Here is a 23992-nt window from a genome sequence, read left to right on the forward strand (position 1 = left end):
AGTGGCACGACCTCACCTAGCTGTGCACTCCACTAGTGAGTTCCACTGTTTAATTGCCAAATCCCATACTCGTCGCCAATTATGTTCCAGATGGGCTCGGGATTCGGCAATAATCACGCAGAACTAGGTGACTACATCAAGCATTTATTCAGGTGAAAGCACAGAAAAGAAGCAAAGTATGGATAACTACTCACGAGGTGATACCCGCTGATCTGGGTCCGAACATCCTCTCGAGCTGGCAGACCAGAGAGAGAGTTGCTGGCCGGCTCCCACAGAGACAGCATAGCCCTCAGAGTCAGGAGTTTATTCTCTCCCCGCCCCCCTGCTCTCTCCGCACTGTCCACTCTCTATGCCTGGTGCATCCTGGCACGTAGGGTCAGTATGACCCAGGAGGCAGGCCGGGGGGCAGACAAAACTCCGCCTCTAGTTGCCTAACTCTCCCCTCCGGGTGCACAGGCGCGCATGCCAGTCGAGGGTCCCAGCCCTCAATTCGAGGGTCCTGCCTTCCTCCTCCTCTTCCTCATTTCCGGGTGTTTGACCTCCAAAGCTAGTTTGGAGGACGTCTGCAGTTAAGTTGGCTACAAGCCCAGCCGAGTGGCCGCCTTCAACAGGTTTCCAGAGGGGGCTGCCTGTGAACCGGGCTGAGCAGCTGCATCCCTGCTCCTAATCGCTCAGCCTGGGCAGGCAAACATCTTCTTTCCCAAGGTCTGGCCTCTTCTTCTCACAGGAGATTTTTATGACTCTACAGATCACAGAAATTTCCATCTCCAATACACCTTATTATTATTGGTGTTTTAAATGGGCCACTTGGTAGTAGCAAACCCTAAGCACACGGCTTTGGGGACAGTGCCGGGACATGCAAGTGGCTCTCAAGAAGAGACAGTCCGGATTTGATGCTGGATATAAACCAGGCTGAACTTAGCTCTGGAAGGAGCCAAACAGACCGAGCTGGCTTTACCAAGCCCTGTTGGATGTTCCGCAGCTCCATGCAGGGCCACGTTCAGTTGCGGGAGAGGGAAGAGGGCACTGTATAGGGCTGGTCAGCCCTGTGGAGGTTATGAGCTTAGATTTGCGCTCAAGAGAAGCTGCAGCTTCCCAACACATGCCAGACCCGGAGCAGAGCAGTTCTATGGCACCACACCCATGGCATGAGTCACCCACAGCCGAGTACCCACGGGTCATCGCGAGGTGGCTTTCTGATCATCCAGTATTCCAGAAAAGCTCCTGCAATGGGGATCCCAGGCTGGGCTCTTCTTTGTTCTCAGTTCCCTTCTCTGGGGAACCAGCTCCCAGTTCAGTGACCTTTGGCAGGAGCTTCCCTTGATGCCTGGAAGCAAGGGCAGCAAGGACCATGCGATGCCAACGTGTCTGGCCAGAAGGGCTGGATGAGTAGGAAAGAGCCCTTTTTGACCCCTCTGATACCATCTCAGACCTAGTCCATCACTGCCTTGCCCAAGCAGCATTAAACCTGCTAACTGGTCTGAAATGATGCCAGCTCTGCCTGCGCTCACAGCTCTATCTACCCAACAGCCTCCTGTGAGGGCAACATCTGGGAGGAACGAAGAACAAGAGGAGGGGGCTGGAAGAGCCCTTGTGTCACTGAGTGCAGTCCCTGGCTCTTCACAAAAACCATCCAGAGAGCCAAACTACTCCAATTCCATCCTTCTGCTACTCCCTTGTTGCTAACCAACCTTCTATTTTCCACCCTGTATGAGTGAATGGTCTGTTTTCATTCAAGGGGTTTTCATGGCAACGCTCTTCAGCACAAATAGCCCTTCCTCCTCCACGATGTTCACCTTGGGTATTTGGAGCACGTACACACCCGCTCCCAGCCTGTGCTTGGCCAGGCTGAGCAAGCAGGGATGTGTGAAGAAGCGTTTCCTTCTCTGCACTTTTAAGTGAATGTTGTTGTTAACTTCCCTAGGTGACCCTGGGTCCTTTTATTAACAGATAGCAAAAAAAGCAAAACAAAACAAACACACACAAACCCCTCAAATTCCCCCCAAACTTTTGCTTCCTCTCTCATCTCAGAGGGAGATGGTGCCTTAGTTCCCTGCCAAAGGCTCCACCTTGCTCCATCATCAATCAGTTGTGCTACTCCCATCCTTGCTTATCTCCCCTGCTGCTTGCTCCCACTCTTCCTCTCTCCGCCCATCCTCCCTTGCTTCCCGCTCTTGCCGCTGGTTGCCAGCATGGAGTCTGTGCCCGTGCTGGATCCTGGCGGGTAAAGCAGAGCCCTGCAACCTTTATTGAGGGGTAAAGTGGTGGGATGCCCTTTATGGTGTTTTGAAAGGAAATTGTACAGGAACAATGTCCCAAGCCGGGTGTCTATTGAAAATTTTTCACAAAGAGACTTTGCCACAAGAGGAAAAGTGGCTTAATCAGTGCAGCTAACCAGAGAAGGTGGCTGAGTGTCCCTGAGGATCTGTAAAGTAAAATATAATGGGTAAAGTGATATATCACAGCCCACCTACGCGCCTTGGCAGATCCCGAACGGTCCTCGCTTGACCCCGAGCCCACGGTGGGCAGGACAGGAGAGTAGGACAGGACCTTCAAAGGTGGAAATGGAGCCACGGAGACTGCCCTGCTTTATTTACCCCACTTAACCTTGCCCTCGACGCGGGCACAAGCAGAGGGGCCCGCAGCACTTAGGCAACACGCGGGGCTCGGGAAGAGGAAACCGTCCCTGACAGCCACCCAGGGCTCTCCGGGGCTGAAGGATATTTCTGCCGCCCCCAGCTCGGAATCTAATTAAAAACAAAAACAATGTGGAAAAAAAAAAGTCCAGACTGTTTTTTTCTGGTCATTTAAGTGTAAAGCCAAGTTAATGGTAGGAAGCAAATTGGGACAGCACGAGAGAAAACTTGGGGACATTTCAGTAATCCTGTTATCAAAAGCCATAGGTATGTGGGGCACTCTGAGAAGAGGCAGGGAAACCACAAGAACCTCTTTGTCCCACTCTTTTACTTCAGGTCAGAGTGGGAAGGACCCTTGTGGTTTTCTGCCCCATCTCCTTATCCCCACACAAGGGCTTTGGTTCCCCAGTTGCAGAAATGTAGTCCCTAAATCACAGAATCCCAGAACAGTTGAGGTTGGAAGGGACCTCTAGAGACCATCTAGTCCAACCCCCCTGCACACGCAGGGACACCTAGAGCACGGGGCACAGGGTGGCATCCAGGCAGGTTTGGAAGATCTCCAGAGAAGGAGACTCCACAACCTCTCTGGGCAGCCTGTGCCAGGGCTCTGTCACCCTCACAGGAAAGAAGTTCTTCCTCACATGGAGACGGAACTTCCTGTGTTTCAGCTTACACCCGTTACCCCTCGTCCTGTCACCGGCCACCACGGAGAAGAGTTTGGCCCCATCTTCCCTACAGTCACCCCTCAGGTACTTGAACATGTTGATCAAATCTCCTCTCAGCCTTCTCCAGGCTAAACAGGCCCAGCTCGCTTAGTCTTTCCTCATATGATAGATGCTCCAGTCCCTTAATCATCTTTGTGGCTCTACACTCTAGAAGCTCAATGTCCCTCTTGTACTGGGGAGCCCAGAACTGCACCCAATACTCCAGGTGAGGCCTCATCAGAGCTGAGCAGAGGGGCAGGATCCCCTCCCTTGACCTGATGGCAATGCTCCTCCTGAATTCACGTCTGACAGGAGAGGGATCTCAGCAGTAGGATGCTTTGGGTGAAAGTTCTTCCCCTGCACACTGAGACATTCACAACTTGCTGCTCCGGTCACCCCAAACCCCACCAGGGACTTGGACAACACAACAGTCCCTGCTTCCATGGCCAGAACTGGCTTTGAACTTACCAAGGATCCATGTCTTGATATTGAAAAGAGGAATTTGGAAGCCTTTTGAGAGGGAGAACTGATTTTTCTTCAAAATTCTGCTCCTCTCCTAGCCACAGGGCTGTATTTCCTCCTGGAATTCTGTCCTGCTTTTCCCTGCAGAACAACCACCCTGTGAGCTACCAGCCTGTATCCACACACATACGAAGACTTCCTTTTGGAAAGCAAATCAAACAGACTGGACTTCTGAATTTAACAGGATGCCAAAACAAGCAGAATCTGCACCAGAGAACTGATATTTTCTGCTCACTGTCATCACCTCAAACAAGAAGTGCGAATCATTATTTAAACAGATACCAGCGAGATGGACAACTGCACAGATTTACAAGGTAAAAGAACCCACAGAGGGTATTACAGAGAGCAGCAGAAAAATAAACAGTTAAATTAATTTGAGAAAACACACTGGACTACTGACAAGGGAATTAGTGAGATTCCGACCATGCAAACTTCTGAGCAATTCCCCAGCACACTCTTCCTGGTCCCTCAGTAAATCTCTCCTCCTCCCTAAGTGACCCAGAATAATTTCTGCATTCCGTTAATCAGAAGATGAAGAACGGGTGGAAACTTAGTTGTCTTGATGTTGCTTTGACAAACCCACTGAAGGTCCACCAAAGTCCACGCTTCCCACCTACCCATTCTCAAGAGGGAACTTGAAAATCTGTTGCTTAGTCAAACCACAGTAGTGATGGGCCAGAAGTGCATGTGTAGAGGTGGAGAGTTAATTAAAGAGTAGTAAGGCTTTCAAGATAAATCTGATTCCTGCCATCTTGTGTCCTGGGGTCTAAAAGGGGACTCATGAGCTTGAGAAAGGGCACTGCTGAGCTGAAATTCTAGCTACTGCCTCGGTTGGTGAAGAGCCTCTTTTAAAAAGGGGGAAAAATAGATGCTACGTGTTCTTTAAATTGTCATCAGGATATGGGAATCATAGAAAATAGCAGGGAAAGGAAGCTTGAGAACTCATCTAGGCCATTTTATAATCTCCAAGACAGGGCAACTGAATCTAAATCACGGCTTATGAAAATCTCTTCTTAAAAACTTCCTGTGAAGGAGATTCAATATATTCCTTGTGGATGCTACCTAGACTGGGCAACGTGCCCTATCGCTTCCCTAAGGCTCTCCGAGGAGTGTGGCAGGCTTGACCTCTGGGAGGTCCTACCGAATTCTCTCAATAATTCTCAATTTGAACAGACTGGGAAGCAGAAGAAATCCATCCAGCGTGATCCTTACAGTTGTAAAGTGGACTGGTTTCTCAGCTGGCACAAAAGCACTTATGTGCAATCACCTGCATTTCTATGAGCTAAGGCTCTAGCAAGTCTGTCAGTCTGGCTTAAAAAAAATCACCCACACCAGCAAAGCAACACATGGTGGAGACAGACCCAACGCTTGTCGGGGGACAGGGCCACGACACGTGAGCCCATCGTTGGCTTGGAGGGGGTGCCTGGGCGTGGAGCGCTCTTGGGCTTGATGATCTTGAAGGTCTTTTCCAACCATAATGATTCTAAGCACCATCTCTGCGTGTTGCAAATTGGGCTGCAGCTGGTCATGATGTTGGATTTCTGCTTGCTTGGAGCAGGAGACAGGAGATCCTGCTGCTCTGCTCGCTTCTTCCCCTTCAGCTCAAAGACATACTGCCTTCAGATGGCCAATAAAGATCCATTTTGAGCAGGGGGAAACAGGGTGGGAAGACTAAGGTCCACTCCATGTTGCAATTCTTGAAGCGCTGAAGACTCGAGCTTTGCAGTGCAGCGCTCAGATGAACCTCACCCAACCCTGGCTTGCAACACAAGCAGAAAAAAATTTCCTTTTAAGCGTGTTCCTGCAATCGCAGGGCTGCAACCCAGCTGAAATGAGGGATTTTTTTTTTCCTCCCTAAACCACAAGACCAAATTGTATTTTAAATTGGATACAGGGAAAAAGAAAGGAGCCCAAAAGAGGAGTGGAAATGGAATTTGTCACTGACTAACCACAAGGCCACAGACGCATGATCGATAGCCAACATCAGCCCTGTCTGATTTTCTTCCTGGCTTGCCATCACCACTTCACAATAGCAGCATAATAGCACCTTAGCGAGCGTATTCTGGAGGGATTACTCAAACACCCTCAATTTTTGGCACTTTGTCTTATTTATCCCCAGGAGACCATTAGACTTAAACCAAAGAAACTGTAAAACCCTCAAGGATGGTGACATGAAAGCAAGTGAAACCAGACAGAGGCTTGTGATCAAGTACTACATCATAACTATCCAAATTACAGAAATGACACATTAAACTGAAAAACAGAGTTTTGCTCTAAGCCCGGGGGGAAATTCGCAATGGGGACCAGCTTGCCATGCCTGCTCTCTGCCCACAGAAGAATGTTGCTTGAGCATCACAGCAAACTTCTTTCAGATGTTTTTCAGTTGCTCAAACTCAGGAAAACCAAAGCAGAGTTAACCATATCGTGGCTTTTCGAAAGCTGTTTGTACTTCAAGAAGTGATGGCTCTGTGACTCTGGGACACAACCCCACGGTTCCTGGGCAGCTCTTTGCAAGACTGCCTTGAAAAATCAGGCCCCAGTGAGGCATCAGAGCTCAGACATCCAGTTTTCAGCTTATCCTTGAAGAAAACATTGGCCACTCTTTCTCAGGTTAAATTACATTAACCCTGCAAGCTCCTGGTCTCAGACAGGCCTTAGTGTCTTGGCTTTGCAGCCTCAGTTGCAGCGTAAGAATGCGCATGCAAAGGAGAGCTGCACGTGCAATTGCCTCTCTGATTTCTTATTTACACTTATTTTCAAATTTAACCACAAGCACAATTCCTATGCAGGAATCTAGATGCCCTCATATAATTAAATGTGCAAGTTATCCAATTAAATACACAATTTGCACAATTAAATTAACTCAGTAGATTTAAAATCACCCATTCCATAGGAGCTCAGCTGTCTGGTTATTTAGCACGCAGACTCCTTCCCGTGGAAAGGTCTGATCCCTACTGCCAACCCCTTACAACCAAACACATTTTGCAGTAGGCACCAAAAGTCAGCAAATTCCACTTTTTAACCAAAGGAGAGGAAGTAAATTCCTGGAACTCAAAGCCTTTATGGGAAATATCTTGCCAGTTGCCTCTTCTAATGAAAGTGGGGGATCTGGCATGAGGGCAGCTGGACATTAGGGTTGCTCCAGGTTCCCCCAAAGTGGTGTAGCCCCAACTTGCTGGATGGTTTCAGCTCTCAAGCAATATAGAACACGCCCAAAATTTTAAAGACCAACTCATGGGATGGACAAACACTGCAGTTCCAGAGCATTAATGCTCAGATGAAGGATTATGAACCTACCCAACAGTGCCAGCTGCTAAAGGTCAACGTTGTCCAAAGACATTCCAGGAAACCAATGTGCAGTGAGGAAGAGAAGATAAAAACAATATATTCAAAGACATGTTTCACCTACCTCCGGTCATTTCTCCTCTTTCTGAACAGCTTTTTGGTATGTGCGATTTCAGCTTCATGAGGCAACGGATGGTAACCCTGCTGTAAAACAGAGCAGAGGCAATTATTAATTCCGAGCTACAGAAGGCATCGCAGTGCAGGTGGTCAGGGTGAGACAGAGACGGATGTTTAAAACGTGGATCTGCTGAAAGAAAAAGCTCCTGGCTAAGCATCTTCCCAAAGCACATATTAGTGCAGTACTTCAAACCTGATCAAGGAAGCTCTGAAAATCTCTGCAAGTCTCTTATATCCACCCAGCGCTGTTTCAATGAACAGAGAATGAAGTTCTCTGCAGTTGCTGGGTGAGAGAACCATGTACAGCAGACAACTTCAGCACACTCTGGTGCAACCTAAAGACAAGGAACTCACCCACACCGCCCATGACACTTCATACCATGTACACTGCTGCTTCATCCACTTTAACAGAGCTGTTCTCCTACTTGTAGCAGCATTTCAGCAGTGCTGGAGGGTAAGTTGTAAGAAAGGGATCATCACTTATTGAACAGAGCACACATGAGCCCAAAGGGTTTATCATGGCTACATGGCTTGCTGTTAGCATGGACAAGCCAATAAATGTGTTGTGGAGCATCTCATGGTGCCTTCTCAGTGCTAGCCATGAAACTCAACCACCTCTTGGAGAAAGAGGTGAGTGGGATCCCACCCCATGGACTAGAAACAATGGAGATGCTGAGGAAATGAGATGACCTGCCCGAGTCAGCTCAGTGGAAGGGCTGCAGTAACCCAAGCTGCTCTTTCCCTGTCTTGTCCTCACTCCACTGAAGGTGCTAGGTTACTTCTCTTGCACTTGGTATGCTCAGCTGATAACAGACATACTCTATTTACCTTCCTACTATGGGCACTGGGAGACTTTGTTAATGTGAGCTAAGAGCTCGGAGGTTCCTGGATGAAAGCCACTACGTAAGTGCAAAGTATTATTTATTTTCCAGAGACTACAGAGCTGTCATAACCATAATGATTTTTATTTATGTAGTATTGTACTTCCCAGGCTGGCAATAAAAGCCCTGTGAAAATTGCTCCTTTTATTTCCACAACAATATGTCTCATCCTCTAAGCTGCAGCCGCTGCTGGTCAATCACCACACGAGAGGGGCCACGAGGGAGTATGAAGATAAGGGCAAGGGGTGGGCAGGAATGTTTCTCATCAAGCAACAGCCTTGTCACATCGGCATGATACCCCAGCACCATGGTGCAAGAATTCTTCCCTTTGTGTGTAAAGATCCCTAAAAACTAGAATTAACTTTAGTAGTGGTTATTATAGTAGTACCGTTGGGAGATTCTCTGATGGAAAATGTAGAATAGGACAGAAAGGTCCTTGTGGATGCTAAAAATATTAGGTTGGCAGTTCTCTGGAGTCCTGAGGAAGCCTCCCAGATACTGAGACCCGAAGGGCTGCTTCTGACAGTCTGGAAGACAGTGATCAGGTAGCTACTGCCACTAGCCTACAGCTCCTGGGGAACCTGATCTCACCATGCAAGAAATGTTCATTCTTTTCAAACATTTAAAGAAAAGAGGAATTCTCCAAGACCAGGGGTAAGTCATGCTGCTGACTAGCACATATGCACCTTGTTTTATCTTCAATTGTGAAGACGGTTGTTTCCTGGGAAGGCAAAGAACATGGGCAGTTCCTCTTTTAACTTTCTCCATCATTTTCATACTTCCCGAGCAAATTGAATACACACAGATTGAAGGGGTTAGTATGGGCATTATAAAGCACACTCCTGAGTAGAACTCAGCTCTCAGCAACCAAATCATCCATCTCTCCTTGGAACATCTATTAAAAAACCCTTAATACTCAGCGGTATCACTTCAGTCAAAGCGTCCTACAGTAGAAATCATAGCAGTGGTAGAGAGGTCATCATTAAATGTTGCATGAGTTTTCCCCCAAATCTACTTGTCACTGAGGACCTGCTCAGTGTTGTTCTGCACTCATTTGCTTACACACATCTACCCAGCATAACCAAGAGCACTCTTCATGCTGCTTGGATCTTGCCTCTCCAGTCAGAGCCCATCTTTCATTTGGGAGAGGTAGTTTGGGAATACTGAAGGCTGGAAGGTGGCTTTTGTGTGGCCAAAGTTGGTTATCACTTATTTAACAAGACTTGACTTGAGCTTTTCCTTCAAATGAACACATTATAGTTATTTTGGTGTAGAATCTTTGGTGGCTAATAGCTTCAAAAGCATGCTGAGGCTTTTTCCTTACTGGGGGCTGCAACAGGAGCTTTTCTCATCTATTCAATCAATGTATTTTCACTGAATGTATAGGCAGAGCTTTGTATCTCTGAGATCTCTGAATCTCTGAACATTTGTCTGAAGTTGGCCAATGGGTTCCCAAGCTGGTGAGAGAAGGAAGGGAGGGAGAAGTCACAGACAGCTCAATCGCATAAGCTCTGCTAGCTTAGGAAACCAGACTAAAAATAGTATAATACTCAGTGAGACTGTTTCCAAATGTCGTACTACCGCAGCATGCTAAAGCCTGGGGTATTTTTAAGAATTTAAGCTGCGCTGCAGAAACATGTGCAAATATAATCACCCGGAGCTTGAAAAATGAAACCAGTTTTGCAGAATACAAGGGCCAAAACCACCGATTTCCGTAGGAGCAAAGTCTTTGCTAAGTCCCTCTGGCTCTGTGTCCCAGCTAGGAAGCCCATGCTCAGTGCTGCAGGTCTTCCTCCTTGCAGAATGCCACTGCCCTTCCTCAGAGGTACGAGCAAGTGACTCCTCTAGTTACAAACATAGGTGTGAGACAGGATTTAATTACAGGAGCATAAACTTCCGAATCCAAAGAGCACATCTGGAAACTCCATGTAGCCAAACAGACCAGAACTTAGTGTCTCCATTAGGAAAATCAAGAATCTCCCCTCTCTGACCATGCAGTTCCCCTCCCTCGTCCTTGTCCTCAGACAATGTTTTGGAAAAAAACAGTCACTGGTCCCTACTCTTGTCTATTTTGGTGCTTAAGCAGAGCTAATTTTGGAAGGAAGAAAAGTCAACTTTTTTTGTGTGTGCAGCATGCTGATGTCAAAGGAAATATCAGCCACTTCCAAGGAGGGTGGGGAGCATGGACACGTCCGAGGGTGCTGCATGGGTGGGAGCGGGACAGAGTCTGAAGTGCAAGGCAAGGACATGCACGACAGTTATTGATTTGGCTGGCGGCTCCCCACCGCAGCAATGAAAGCTGACTTGTTGAGGACAGGGTGGATTTGAATTGCAGCTCTGCCATTTTTCAGCAAGCCAGGGCAGTAGATAGAGGCTTTATGAAGCTGATATCACTGAATGAAACCAAAAGGATGTGTTTTGCGATGCAGAAGAGAAATACACCCTCTGCTCTGCTATAGGTTTACGAGAAGAGCTACCCAAGAAAGATTTAATTCCCACTCAAGCCAGAAGACACTGGCAAGCCAAGGTGCCCAGGGTTTTCAAATATGGGTTTGCAACTTGTCAGTGAGCAGTAAAATCACATTTGGTCTCTCCCACAGTGGTTTGATTTTGATATTTATTCCCAGGTGCCTCGAAGAGAACGCAACAAACATCCCACTTCAAAGCTGCTAGTTCTGGAAGCAAGAGGTGTGGGAAAAAGAAAGAACAAGAAAGTTAATTTAGGTCCGTAGTTTTAGGAAGTTCCACTGATCGGGGTCGTTTTTAATTTTGGAGCAAAACATTCTGCGGTTTTCATGGTGGGAAACTTCAAGCAGAACCTGAGAAGCTCATGGGACTTCTAATGTACTTACAGGTATGTCAGCTTTAAATTACAAACATGTACATTGTAACTAGAAAGGAGAAGAGCTCGATAAGAGTAGAGTGTTCGGCAGCAGTCTGCTTTTGGGACCAATCCCCTGGAGATCGAGTATGTTGAGATGTGTATATTCTTTTCCAGATGTTTTGGGGACAAAAGTTCTCGAAGAAGAGAGGATGATGACTTGCAAGCTTGACTGACTGTCATATGGTTGCTTAGCATATGCTAAGGGAAATCCATAATTTACCTAAATTGGTGAAAACACACAAGGAAAATCAAAGTTTGATGCCGCTCCCAGGAAAATGGTGCGAACAGGTGGCTTGCAGAGAGCGATTCAGAGCAGACAGAGCCCGAGGAAGATTTCTGCCAAGGACAGGATGCTGTGGAGGGTCAGAAGCCACACTACAGGCTTGCTGCAACCTATCAGTACGGAGCATGGTGTCTTTTTACCAGCACAGCAAAGGTAGCTGTGCACACACTCACGCTCATGGATGCTCTTCCCAGTGTATATGGGAAGCACCCAATGGACACGCCTGAACAACTAGACCCTGTCCAACCACCCATAGGAATCCGGCAAGACGACAGCTGCCTCCTTGCTGCCACAGCACCATTTGTGTAGAAGTTTAATGAAAGAACAACAAAAAAAATAAAGAAAAACTTTCAAGATCTCATTAATATTCTTGCAACAACCCAAGAGCCTCCGCCATTGCCGCCTTCCCCTTCAACACCTGCCACCTCCTCAGGGAACTCTCCTCTGGGAGCCTGCCTGTCACTCTCCTGAGGTCACTAAGCCAATGTTACCAGCCTGGAGACACACAGTGAAGTGGGGCTAGGGACCAAAGGAGAGAAACGGTCACTTTTCAGGCACTCTGCTCTGGGTTGAGGCTTGCTAGCATTTTTCTCAGTCATCCTTTGCAGCAGAATTCATTTAAGAGGTTGGAGGGAAGCACCAGCTTTTTTGTTTTGGCTGATAATGGTCAATCACAAGGAGATGATAGATTGAAATAAAGCATTTTTTTCTCCAAGAGTGCTCCTACTTCATCCACATCGGATCACTACTCCACACTCTCCCTCCTTCCCCTCAGCTTCTAGAAGTCTCAAGTGGGGCTGCACAAATCCAGATAGGGCTGCACAAATCCAGAGTGTCGGGCATTTCGGCGAGACCTGGCAAGAACCCAGGAGGCAAGGGACGACTGGAGGTCACTGCTTCGCCTCTGCACTGCTTGTGTCTATCTGACTCAGTCTGCTTTGCAGATGTGAAGCTAGGAAGCAACTGCCTTCACTTTTAGTTATTTCTGCATTTCTGGTGACACAGCCCATGCAGAAACAACATGTGCAGCCCTCCAATGTTGGAGCACCCCAAGGCCACCCAATTCGAAGCCGTGATTTTGGAGAGCGAACAAAAAAAACGCAGGAGAAGCTACAGGATAGATGGAAAAAACAACACTGGGCTGCTGAGAGGAGGATATCTGGTGATATCAAAGTATCATTTCACATGAGCTTTATCTTGAGAGCCTTTTCTGCCCTCGAGAAACATCTCCGCCCCTGCTTATCTTAAATAAATGGCTTCAGAAGGCTTGAACTGAACAAACAGGTTGTTAGGCCTCCAGTAGATGCTAGGAGTTTTGCTCCATTTTATTACACACAAAGTTCAGGGTGGGAGGTTTTTTTTCTGCGGAAGGGAGGGAGGAAGAGGAGGGGAGGGTGGGATTTGCAGGAGCTCCGAAGACACTGCCTCTGCTAGTGCTAAGGCAATACTAGAGAGGCTGTGGCCAAGGGTGCTAGAAAAGAAAAAAAAAAAAGAAAGAAAAAATTGCAGTTCCACAAATGATGTAATAAAACAACCCAGAAACTTGTAAGACGCTGTGATAAAGAGGCTTTAATCTGCCTCCATGAGGAATTATCCACGGTAGTCCTGGAAAGTCCAGGGCAGCACACAGCCACAGACGTATTTATTTAAATGTTACTGTGTCAGCCCCATGCTCTTGGTGCCTAATGGGATTGAATGTGCCAGTGTTTAGTAGAACCAGCCCAAATGGGGAATGTCCCGGTGGGATTGCTGCAGAAAAGCAACGCGCTGCTTGGCCCTTCCCTGCCCAGCAGGGACTGCAAATGCCCTGCTACCCCTTACCCCTCCTTCCAGAGGCATCAGAATAAGCCAAGTGGTAGCAACAGACGGCAGAGTGTGAACGCACGCGCTGTGGTGTCAGACTACATTGCACTGGTCCACAAATCTCAATGGCAGCTGGTCCCTGTGCGGCTTCATGCATGAGACCCGCGGATGGGTTGAGGTTGGGCGGACAGAGCATGGAAAGGCCCTTCACCTCCGCTGCCAACGTGATCCCCAACTATCTTCCCACCTACCCGCTCAAAGCCAGATTTACAATGCCAAGAAGGAGCATTAGAGGCATTTCAGATACCGCCAGCTCCTGGGAGAATAGCTGCTATTCCTTCTCCCCATTCCAGGAATTTCCACAGAAACTGGCCTGCCACTCATTCTTCTGCGTTACACGAGGGGAATTTTCTACCTCTTGAAAGATGTCGGCTGTGGCATGAACCAAAGCCTTGACCTGATTTGGAAGCCACAGAAGAATACCAAACAATGTCAGGAAGCAGCCTGTAAATGATTTCCTCTACATTAAAAATTAAGTGATAAATTTGTTCCTTCAAACTGCAAACTATTCATTTTTCCTGGAAGGTGTCTATAATAATAGCTGCACTTCTGTATAAGGAAACAATCAGTGCTCCTTTTTCATCCGGACTCAATACTAAGGGAGGAGAAAGCGTAATGGTTTTGCAGAATGCTCCGAGCCTGAGGTGGGAAGCAGCTAAATCAGAGCACTTCCCTGCAGTGGCTTTTCCCATGGCTCAGCCGTCACCCTGCGCTAGATGTGGCTTAGACATTCCTAGGGAGATGTCCTGGTTTAGAGGATTTCCGCAGGAGCTGCATCTTTGTGGAGCGCCCCATAACATGCGTTGGCCAGCAAGGGCTGAAGGGCACTGAGCAGGAGATTCTTCTTCCAAAGAAGGGCCGGGGGCACCAAAGCAATGGCAGCGATGGTGGCATGACTGTGACAGCTAAACAACACCGGGGCTATTCTGTATGGGGCTCTGCCCTCCCAAGCTGCCCCAAAGACGCAAACTCTTGGAATCCCATCTGCTGAGTGCGAATGACAGTTTTTAAGGCCCCTCTCACAAACCGTAGGCGTTTTAATGAATTACAGACCCTGCACGTGCCATCCCAGATCCAAAGAGGCATCTTGTAAGACTCTTATCTTCCCACTGCTTTTCCTTGCTATTTGCTCTCGCCTCCTGGCAGAGGGTGGACACTGAGCTAGATGGAAGATGATAGCGCAGACCTTGGCGTCTGAGCACTTTGTAGCAGCACTTTGTCCCGCTGCAGCCAACTTGGGAATAAAACAAAAGCAGTTAAGAAAAGGGCTATAACAGCCCCATGTGGAACTGGGAGAGGAGGGAAAACACAGAATTAAAAATGTTAGAAATCAGACTGGCACACTTAAGTATCTCAAGCCAAAATTTACCTCGAGTCCTCCCCAAGCCCTGGTGCTGATCACCGTCAGCAACCTTTCTGGGGTCTATTTTTAAATCCAGCCCCAAAGCTCCTGAATTATATACAAGTTGGAGATAATAAAACTTTAAAATCCAGGACAAAATCTCCTAGGAGGAACTGCCTCTGCAAACACATTCCTATCCATAAACACGCCGGTTGGCTGCCGCGATCACCGTGCTGGGCAGGCCGAGCCAGAGGCAGCACAGGCAGTGCCGCCAAAGCCCAGCTAAGCGACAGGGATACATACTCAAATCCCTCCTGGAAACTGCATTGAGACAGGGTGCTCCAGACGGACTGCGACGGGCACACTGCGCCATAGGAAGAGCATAAATAACAGACAAAAGAAATCCCCTTTGTTACCAGAATCCACAAATCCAGAATTGGTTACGATCTGACTTAGGAAATAGAGTTTTTCCCATGTTGTAGCAAAATGGGAACAATACTTGAGTGGAAGTAACTCTAATTGTTTTAACTGATATTATTTTAGTGTTGTTTAGGTTTATTGTTTATTTGTATGTATTATTTCCTCTAGCCAGGTCACACTGAAAAACAAACCTTGTTGTCAGCAGTAAAGTGTCCCATCCACAAATACATTTAGTCAATAAACAGAGATAAAACTACACCAGGGATTTGCTCCCAGGTAGCCCGAGTTTCTGTGGAAAAAGGGCTGCACTGGTCTGAACAGACTGAGCTAGATTTTGCCTCGTTTGCTCTAACTTGGAGGTAAGGGTGGAATTCCTTTAGTTGGGAGCAATAATAGTACAACGTTGCTATGGTCATATTTGTAACTTAAATTATCATCTCAGTCCTCTGGGGGCCTAGCAGATGTTTAAAATATTCTTTTCCTCTATATTTTTCAAGTTTATACAACCTGCAGCTTATGCACATTGCTGTGCTCCCTCGTACTGCCTCCTGAGCTGAGGTGAGGGGTGCAGATGAGACAGCAAGAGGAAACTTGCACCGTCTCCATCGGCTGCACAGAAGGTAGGAGCTCCACCACCCTCCGTCCAGTTCTTGTGACACTTGCAAAGATGAGTACTGTGCATGCATGGAAAATTCACTGATGTTGAGTGGCTAATACAAACGCAGATATCATCTCATCTGATTGCTTTAGAATGAAGAAGGAACATTACCCTTCATTCGTTGTTCACACTAGCACCTCTTCATCATGTATCAGGCAATCTTGATGGAGGGTGTCATGAGGAAGAGAAGTCCTTCACAGGACAGGCCTCCCTGATGAAATTTTAAGGTCATCTATTAACAGGTCCCCTAGGACATCAGAGAGTTTGGGATTAGCTCATGGAAGCTCACAGAAGTTGGAACAGTCCACCAGTGATGAAGTTCCAAGCATGCTGGTAACCACGTCACCATAAAAACAAGAGGTGGTTGCTCTTTGCAGCGTGGGTAGATGCAGCGGCACTACAATAACTTTCTCACCATTCAACCCTTGGCACTGCTATGGCACTTCCCTTTGGAGACTATCCAAGCAAATCAAGTTTCCTAACACCTTAAGAATGCAGACAATAGCTATAAGTCAATACGCACTTTTCTGCTCTCCTACCTGGTGGGTAGCAGACCCAAGAGGCCAGTCTGTGATAGATCCTGAATTAATTATCCCAGATATCTCCAGTGGAAAGGCCTGCTGCGTGCTCATCTTGCCACAGAAAATCCATCTCCTCATATCACTATGTCCTACTAAAATCACTGTGACTGCAGTCAAAGGGAATTGTTCCACCAGTTTCAATGGGGTCGTGACTGGTGGGATCCCCTTTTGACCTACCAGTCTCAGTTCTTCTTGCAGGATCAAACAGGGCACGTTTATGGTTGATGCAAGCTGTGCACAGTATCACCATCTTTTTCTTCCTTGGGCCCCTGACATTGTTCTTCAATCACTTTCAAACTACAGATATTTCAGTTTTAGACTCCTGCACTGAAGACATAGCCAACACACAGCTCCTGGGACTACACCACAAAGAAAGAAAACAAGAACAACAATAAAAAATGTGTTTTGTCCTTTCTGAAATCTCTGCTTAGTCTAGCTCAGCCATGCAAATGTCATTTAATTCTAGGAAAACAAACAAACAAACAAACAAACCTCATTCTTCCCTTTGAAAAGTCCAACTTCTTTGCAGAAATGTTGTGTGACACAGGAAAAGTGTGACACTCTTCTGCTTGCCAGAACACTCACTTTGCTATTGACTGGGAATACACATGAAAAACCTGGACAACCTTAGGCTCTCCTCAGAGTCCTCTTAATTAAGTTGTATCAACAAAAGTTGTGGTCAGGTTGCCAGCAGTTTATACATCGGTAGAAGAAACTGCTTCTTGAATATCTGCCTGCTCCTTTGTAGAGGGATGCTGTGCTGAGAATCTGCACTGTGCTAGGAATCTGCACCACCTGCGCCTTGCTGATAATGTACTGGGGAGTGTTAGTGAGTTGTCCTTGGCCGGCTGGGAATGGGGAGCTATGTGGGAAAGAGTAGTTAGCCGACTCTGGTAAACAACTTTGCAGAGCTGGGAAAGAGCCTATGCGGCCAGGACATAGCAACCTCCTTAGCAACCAATCATGAGCTCAAGCCTTGCAATATGCATGAACCTAATTAAGTTGTGTATAAGAGTGCACACTGAATGTTCAATAAACGAGTCTTGTCGATGACCAACTGGTGTCGCAGTCTCCCTTTCTCCAACAAATGGTGACCCCGACGTGATACAGCAAAGGACTGAAATCCTCCCGGACTGAAAAGAAAAAAGGAGGACGCACCACGGTGGAGAAAGTAGGAGTTGGGTCCTCTGCAGCCAGGACGGTGCAAATCCGCCGAGCAAACGCTGGAAAGACGGCACCCCCGAAGATCATATAGATGGTTTCGGGCCATACGCGCCACCGGAGCCTGGAGTTTGGAGAGCTGCAACGGCGCCGACGATATAATGGATAGGCAAGTGGCGTATGAATTATTTACCCGTACCTTACAACAATGTAACGTACAGGGAATTGACTTAAAGAAAGAGTTACCAGGGTATTCGGGGGACCTGGCACAACGGTGTGGGACGGCCTCAAAACATCGCCTTGAAGACGGTGACGGGAGGTCGGGGAGCCGAGAGGCGGCGGTGAGTGCATGCTAGCTGCAAGCCGGGACCGGGCGCAAAGGCGTAGGTCCGGGGGTGCTCAAAAGGGGGCCCCTCCGCGAAGACCGCCTTAACCATGGACTGGGGGGCGGCAACACAGCTGCTATTGTATATTCTCGCCAAGCGAGAGGCGGCTGTGAGTATGAAGAAACTCTATGAGTTGTTACGATGGGCACAAGAGAAGGGACATCTGCAAACTCTGGAAATTATGTATAGTGCCACTGAGTGGCAGGAGATAGAGGACTCCCTCTGCGATGCCACCATTGCGGGTAGCCAAACGGCTAAGGACTTGGGTTGTACGTGGCGAGAAGTAATGATAGCGAAGGTCCCTCTCACTCCCGCGCAATATCTGTTATAGGAACGGGAGTGGGAGAAACAAATCCAAAAGGTGGTGAACGCACGTAACATCTCGGGAGATCCATTGTGTGGTGTGACTGTGCAGATGCTTATGGGACGGGATCTCTATGGTGACCCCGCGACTCAGCTAACCTACTCGATGCCCATGTATAATGCTTCGTGGAAGCAGGCGCTGTTTTTAGTGCTGTCAGAACAAAAGGCCCCATCATTTACGATGGTGAAGCAGGGATTGCGGGAGTCCTACGGAAATTTGGTGAATAGGCTCGTGCAATCCCTGGAGCAAGCTACTGAAGAACAGACCCTCTGCAAGCTTTCGATCTGGTGCAGAGAGAATGGGTTCAAAGCCGAGCCCCACCTAGTATTCAAATCCGATGTGAAAGCCAAAAGCAAAGTGGCCGCTGGAGTCATGTCCGCCTTTGCGAGCACTTCAGGACCGGGACCACCACGCCACTGAAAACTGCTGGTGTTTGGAGATCCATCGCTAACCCCCCCGCCCGTGCCTGCCTCTGTGCTGGCACCTGCGGCGCCTACACTGTCTGTGCCCCCGCTTCCGCTTGTTAGATCGCCTTGAAAAAAAGGAGAAAGGGGGGCTGGGGAAGAGAAGGCGAATGAGATCAAGGAAACTTATGTTGCTGAAGGCTTGATGAAAGCCAGGAGGGAGGTGCAGAGGAATTTGATCTGTCTTGTAAAGTGGGGGTTGAAGAATTGTAATGCTTTAAGTGAGGACAGAAACCGTTATTAGGGCTATTATTTCTATTTGCTATGTTCATCTCTATTATGTGTTGTATCCTTTGTATATTGATGCCGACACGAGGTATGGTTGAAAGGTGGAAATTTGTATGATCTGTAGAGTCATAAAACTATTGTGCAAAATAGGATCCAAGACCCTGAGAAAGAAGATGTTTGCCTACCCAGGCTGAGAGATAAGGAGCGCGGAGGCGGTTGCTCAGCCAGGCTCACAGCCGACCTCCTTCGAAAGCAGTTGAAGGCGGCTGCTTGACCGGGCTTGTAGCCAACTTAACTGCAAACATCCTCTAAATTAGTTTGAAGGTCAAACACCCGAGAGGGAGGGAGATGAGAAAGGCAGGACCCTCAGACTGACGACTGGGACCACTTACTGACATGCGCACCTGCGCACCCAGGAGGGAAGGTTATGTGACTGAAGGCGGAGTTTGTCCGCCCCCTGGTCTGCCTGCTGGCACGTACTGGCCCTACGTGGCAGGATGCACCGGGCATAAACAGACAGTGCAGAGAGAAAGGAGGGGTGAGACTCCTAACACTGAGACCCACGTTGTCTCTGCAGGGACGCCCGCTGAGTTGGGAGCCTGTCAGCAACCCTCTCATCTGCCAACTCAAGAGAATGTTCAGGCTCAGTGTCCTGCCAACAAGTATTACCTCACGAGTAATTAGTCATACTTTGCTTCTTTAACGTGCTTTCACCTGAATAGCCGTAGCCACTTTGTTCTGTGTGATTATTGTCGAATCCCAAACCCATTTGCAACCTAATTGGCAGCGAGGATGGGATCAGGCAATTGAGACAGTGGAACTCACTAGTGGAGTGCACAGCTACGTGAGGTCGTGCCACTGGATGGAAATTGTGTTTGTGCTGTTTGTATCTGTGGTTTTTAGATCTTTATTGTGTAACATATATATCAGCAGAGAGGGCTGAATAAGCACAACAAGTAAGTCCAGAATTTGAAAATGGTAAAGTCAGGAATAACTCAGACTATGGTGTTCCCCCCCCACCTCCCCCGCCCACCCACCCCACCGGTGGAGGACTGTGAGCTGTACTCTGACTTGTATCCTTGGACAGAGAGGAAACCAAATTGAAGCTATGCAAACATAAATAGAAATGGAAACAGAGAACCTTTCAAAATGATTCGGACATCTTAATAATCGATTTAAAAGATTGTTTTTTCACCATACTATTGCATCCTGAGGACCATGACATAGTGGAACATATTTCGGTTCAGTATCAAACAAGCCAGTGTTGTGGTATTGCTAAAATGTGATAAATTGCTCCAATTGGGAACAACACAATTGGGTCAGACACTATTGGCCAGTTTACATTTCCCTAAAAATAGGCTGTGCCATAATCGCAGCATAAAATATAAATCAGTAAGTGAAGACTTTGTGCCTCGTAATGATTGCCGTACTTCCCAAGATCTGTCTTAGATGGAAGGATTTTTTTTTTTTTTTTGGATTTGGTCTTACAAATGCGATTATGGTTAAGTAAGCTAGCCTATCAAGTAGAAAAATTAGCTAATGCCACCGATACTAGTATACAGTTGCTCAATCATCAATTACAAGCCACATCAAAAATGACTCTTCAGAACCGGATGGCACTGGACTTGATGCTGTTATGCTAAAATGGACTTTGTGGCTACCTAAACCTCTCCAGTACCGACTGCAGCATTTACATCCCTAATGTTACACAGGACCTGGATATCCAATCAGAGAAGATGCGACAGGTGGCAAAAGACACCCATGAACTCTGAGAATCAATGAACACTAGCTGGCTGGCGAAGGTGTTTAGTTGGTTTGGATTTGGTATCACTGGTTGGATTCAGTTTGATAGAATATGTGGTGATGTTCATTGTGATGATAATTATCCTAAGTATAGCAATACCCTGTATAAAATCTACTATAATGAAAGCTATTAACGTAAAGATGATTCAGTTCACCGCTTATACCCCTTTACAGGTGGATGACCCAATCGATGTCCCAAGTACTAAGACTCTAATTTGAGACTAAATTTCAATATACAATGGTAACTGGAGTCACGGGGTGGATACAAAGTTTGTTATACTCAATTACTTACTATTGTAACTGCAATATTTTCTGTATATATATTCTTGTAGAACTAGACTCCCTTCCTTTTCTGTAACTTCCTCCGTCTAATGTACCAATGTGCAATCACTCGCCTACCTGCATCATGTTTAGGGCATGTAATATTAACACCTAAACAATTCCATGTGAAGCTTGAGTGACTATGGTCACAGGGTGGATAATGTGGAAGAAGTGTTTGTGGAAGAATTGTTTGAAAGCAGAAAATGGACAGGACCTTTGGACTTGATAACCTGGGGAAAAGGGTATGCTTGTGTCATTACAGATACTGGAACCAGATGGGTGCCAGCAAAAATGGGCGAGACCTTGGCTGGAAGCAAACTTGCATACATCAGACGTAGCAGGCAAGCAGCTGGTACCCTAACTGTGGAAGGCGTGAGGCTGCGGAAGAACAACATGGGAGGAAGAAGTGTTACTGTCATTATTAGCTGTATATTGTGGCTTTTAGGAGGTAATGTTGCTTTTAACGCTATTATAGGAGCTGATGCTACTTTTAACGCTAATGGATATGTTATGCTTCTTAGGCGTATTGTTAATTATACCCAAATTAAGAGTTGTTGGCTTTGTGGGACAGCAGATCAATTTGATGCACTGGTGTTAGGTATTCCTCAAAGCAACTGGACAGACCTGAATCCATATAGCCTACTCAATACATCATATCAGTGCACACAGGAGAATGTCGCAATGGAAGGAATGCTCTGAATTCCCAATACACTTCATGGACGTCTCCAACCCAATCTCGGTGTTTGCCCTCATCATGCAGTGGCAAAAGAAAAAAGGGGGAGAAGACTACCTTGCGCGCTGGAATGTAGAAATGTTTCGTACTGTACTGATTCTAGTGTTGTGCACATGCTGGGGTAGAGCCATATGGGTACCTGCTCAACCAAAACAAAATATATGGGTCACCCTTGCAAATCAGACTGGGCAGGAGGCCATATGCTTGGCCCTAGCTTCACCCGGAAACCCTTTCTCCACATGCTTAGTGGGAGTACCTTTAGATGATTGGCCCTGCCCTACGAAAGCTTTCGGTTGTCAAAGCAACAATTCACGTAATTACGTGGATAGTTGGGATACGATCGTACCGCATTTTCCGCGCGCTCCCTTAGAACCCCAAGAGTTAGAATTATTGGGGTCAATCAAGGCTGATGCATGCCTACTGTTCAATTGGACAAGTGTGTACCGGGGAACAGGTTGGAACCAATCATTACCTGTGTCAGTCAATGCCACATGGGGTAACAATACCGTTTGGTGTAACAAAACCTCGGAGAACGTATCCAAGTCATCCAACACACCGATTGCCTTACCACCAGGAGTGTTTTTAATATGCGGGGACAGGGCGTGGGCAGGAATTCCTTCCAAAATAGAGGGAGGCCCGTGCACGCTTGGGCGGCTAACGCTGCTCACGCCGAACACATCAATGATACTAGAACAGCACCGTAAGAGCCATAGGATAAAAAGAATGACACACGCGTTTCAAGGTGACTGTGATGATAACGCCGATTTTTGGTCCCGCGAAAGAACATTTGTAGCATCCTTTCTCGCCCCGAGGGTAGCGGCAGCAAAAGCGCTGGCGACATTAAGAAAATTAGGATGTTGGCTGGCAAAACAAACAAATGCCACGTCACTAGCTCTTTCAGGGCTGTTAACAGATGTTGATTCGGTTCGTCATGCTACCTTGCAGAATCGAGCTGCTATTGATTTCCTGTTGCTAGCACATGGTCATGGGTGTGAGGAACTGGAAGGGATGTGCTGTATGAACCTTTCTGATCATTCAAATTCCATACATAAGCAGTTGGAGACATTGCGCGACTTAACTACACACTTGCAAACAGATACAGGATTCGGCCTTGATAATTGGTTAAAAGGTCTTGGCTTGGGCCCATGGCTAACCTCAGCTGTGCAACATTTAATTACCATAGGGATCGTGCTTATTATGATTATACTCCTTGTACCATGTATCTTTAAATGCTTGCAAAATATGCTTACGCGAATAGTCAACCAAGAATGGAATGCGAGTTTGATAGCCCAAAAAGAAAACGGGGGAAGTGTGGAGAGTATTGTGCAAACCTGGCTAATGGAGAAAGGACATAGCCAGATGGAGTTAGTGCACAGGGCCTGAGTGAGGCAGAGGTAAAGTAGAGGACAGTGTGTCCTTGAGATAGGGAAGCTACTGCAGCTACACAAAATAAGAACCAGCTAGATTGCGGTTTTAGAATGGATCTTCTCAGTTCAACCGTGCAAGAGTGTGACCTCTCGGTTGGAAGCGGTGGCTCACATGGTCTGCCGTGAGAGAACTCAGGTGCTGGCAGTCTCGGGGGGGTCACAGGTACAACATGCAGTGCTTCAGAACAGAGCGGCCACCGACTTCCTCCTGCTAGCCCATGGGCACAGCTGTGAAGACTTTGAAGGAATGTGCTGTATGGACCTGCAAGACCACTCTAAGGCAATCCACCAGCAAATCCAACAGCTGATGGAACACACCCAGGAGATACAGAAAGACGTGGGCTTCTTTGGGCTGGATGGGTTAATTGATTTATTGGATATTGGTGGGTGACTGAAATCCTCGCTTAAGACAGGACTGATGCTTTTGATTGTTATGCTTTTTGTCCTATGCTTATTCAGCTGTGCCTTTGCATGCTTAAGGCAAATGCTATCTTTGCATACTCATAAAGCCTGATTAGTGCAAAAGAAAAAAGGAGGACTTATAGAGGAATAGCTTGGAGATCGAGGACACCTTACAGCTCCAGGCGGTTGGTAAAACCTTGGCGTTGAAATGATCAAGAGTCCTTGAACTGCCCATCAGCAGATCAATACACAACGAAAGCTGCTCAGCAGGACGTCGGACTCTCGACTGGAAAGACCTTGCAGGCCAACACGGACTTGGGAATGGGTGCATGTATTAGTAAATCACGGCTAATATTACTAGTTGTTTTATTGTTTATGCCTTGTAGTTTTTGGCTGTGCTTTTGCATGTATTAGACATAAGGTATTCTGGTTTTGCATGTATTAGACATAAAGTATTCTCACTTACC

At 47.1% G+C, this 23992-nt stretch overlaps 2 protein-coding genes and 1 long non-coding RNA gene across 3 annotated transcripts in view; 2 read left to right on the forward strand and 1 right to left on the reverse strand.

Annotated features, from left to right (window-relative positions):
• The first annotated feature begins 3105 nt into the window (after window positions 1-3105).
• The window catches only part of LOC148595417 (uncharacterized), a 379015-nt gene continuing 358128 nt past the window's right edge, over window positions 3106-23992 (forward strand). Inside the window, exon 1 of the long non-coding RNA XR_015913160.1 lies at window positions 3106-3232. This is a non-coding gene — a long non-coding RNA (uncharacterized LOC148595417). The remainder of the gene's footprint in view (window positions 3233-23992) is intronic.
• The window catches only part of LOC148595418 (CBP80/20-dependent translation initiation factor-like), a 119709-nt gene continuing 102984 nt past the window's right edge, over window positions 7268-23992 (reverse strand). Inside the window, exon 7 of the mRNA XM_088520845.1 lies at window positions 7268-7351. Coding sequence (XP_088376971.1) covers window positions 7268-7351 — 84 coding nt within the window. The remainder of the gene's footprint in view (window positions 7352-23992) is intronic.
• LOC148595419 (syncytin-2-like) lies at window positions 7925-23079 on the forward strand. Its single transcript, XM_088520839.1, has 2 exons — window positions 7925-7954; window positions 22240-23079. Exons 1-2 carry the CDS (start codon window positions 7925-7927, stop codon window positions 23077-23079), a joined length of 870 nt encoding a protein of 289 aa, XP_088376965.1.

Source organism: Tinamus guttatus, unplaced genomic scaffold (genome assembly GCF_059628265.1).
Source record: "Tinamus guttatus ecotype Peru unplaced genomic scaffold, ASM5962826v1 Tinamus_guttatus_pri_ptg000103l, whole genome shotgun sequence".
NCBI classification, from domain to species: domain Eukaryota; kingdom Metazoa; phylum Chordata; class Aves; order Tinamiformes; family Tinamidae; genus Tinamus; species Tinamus guttatus.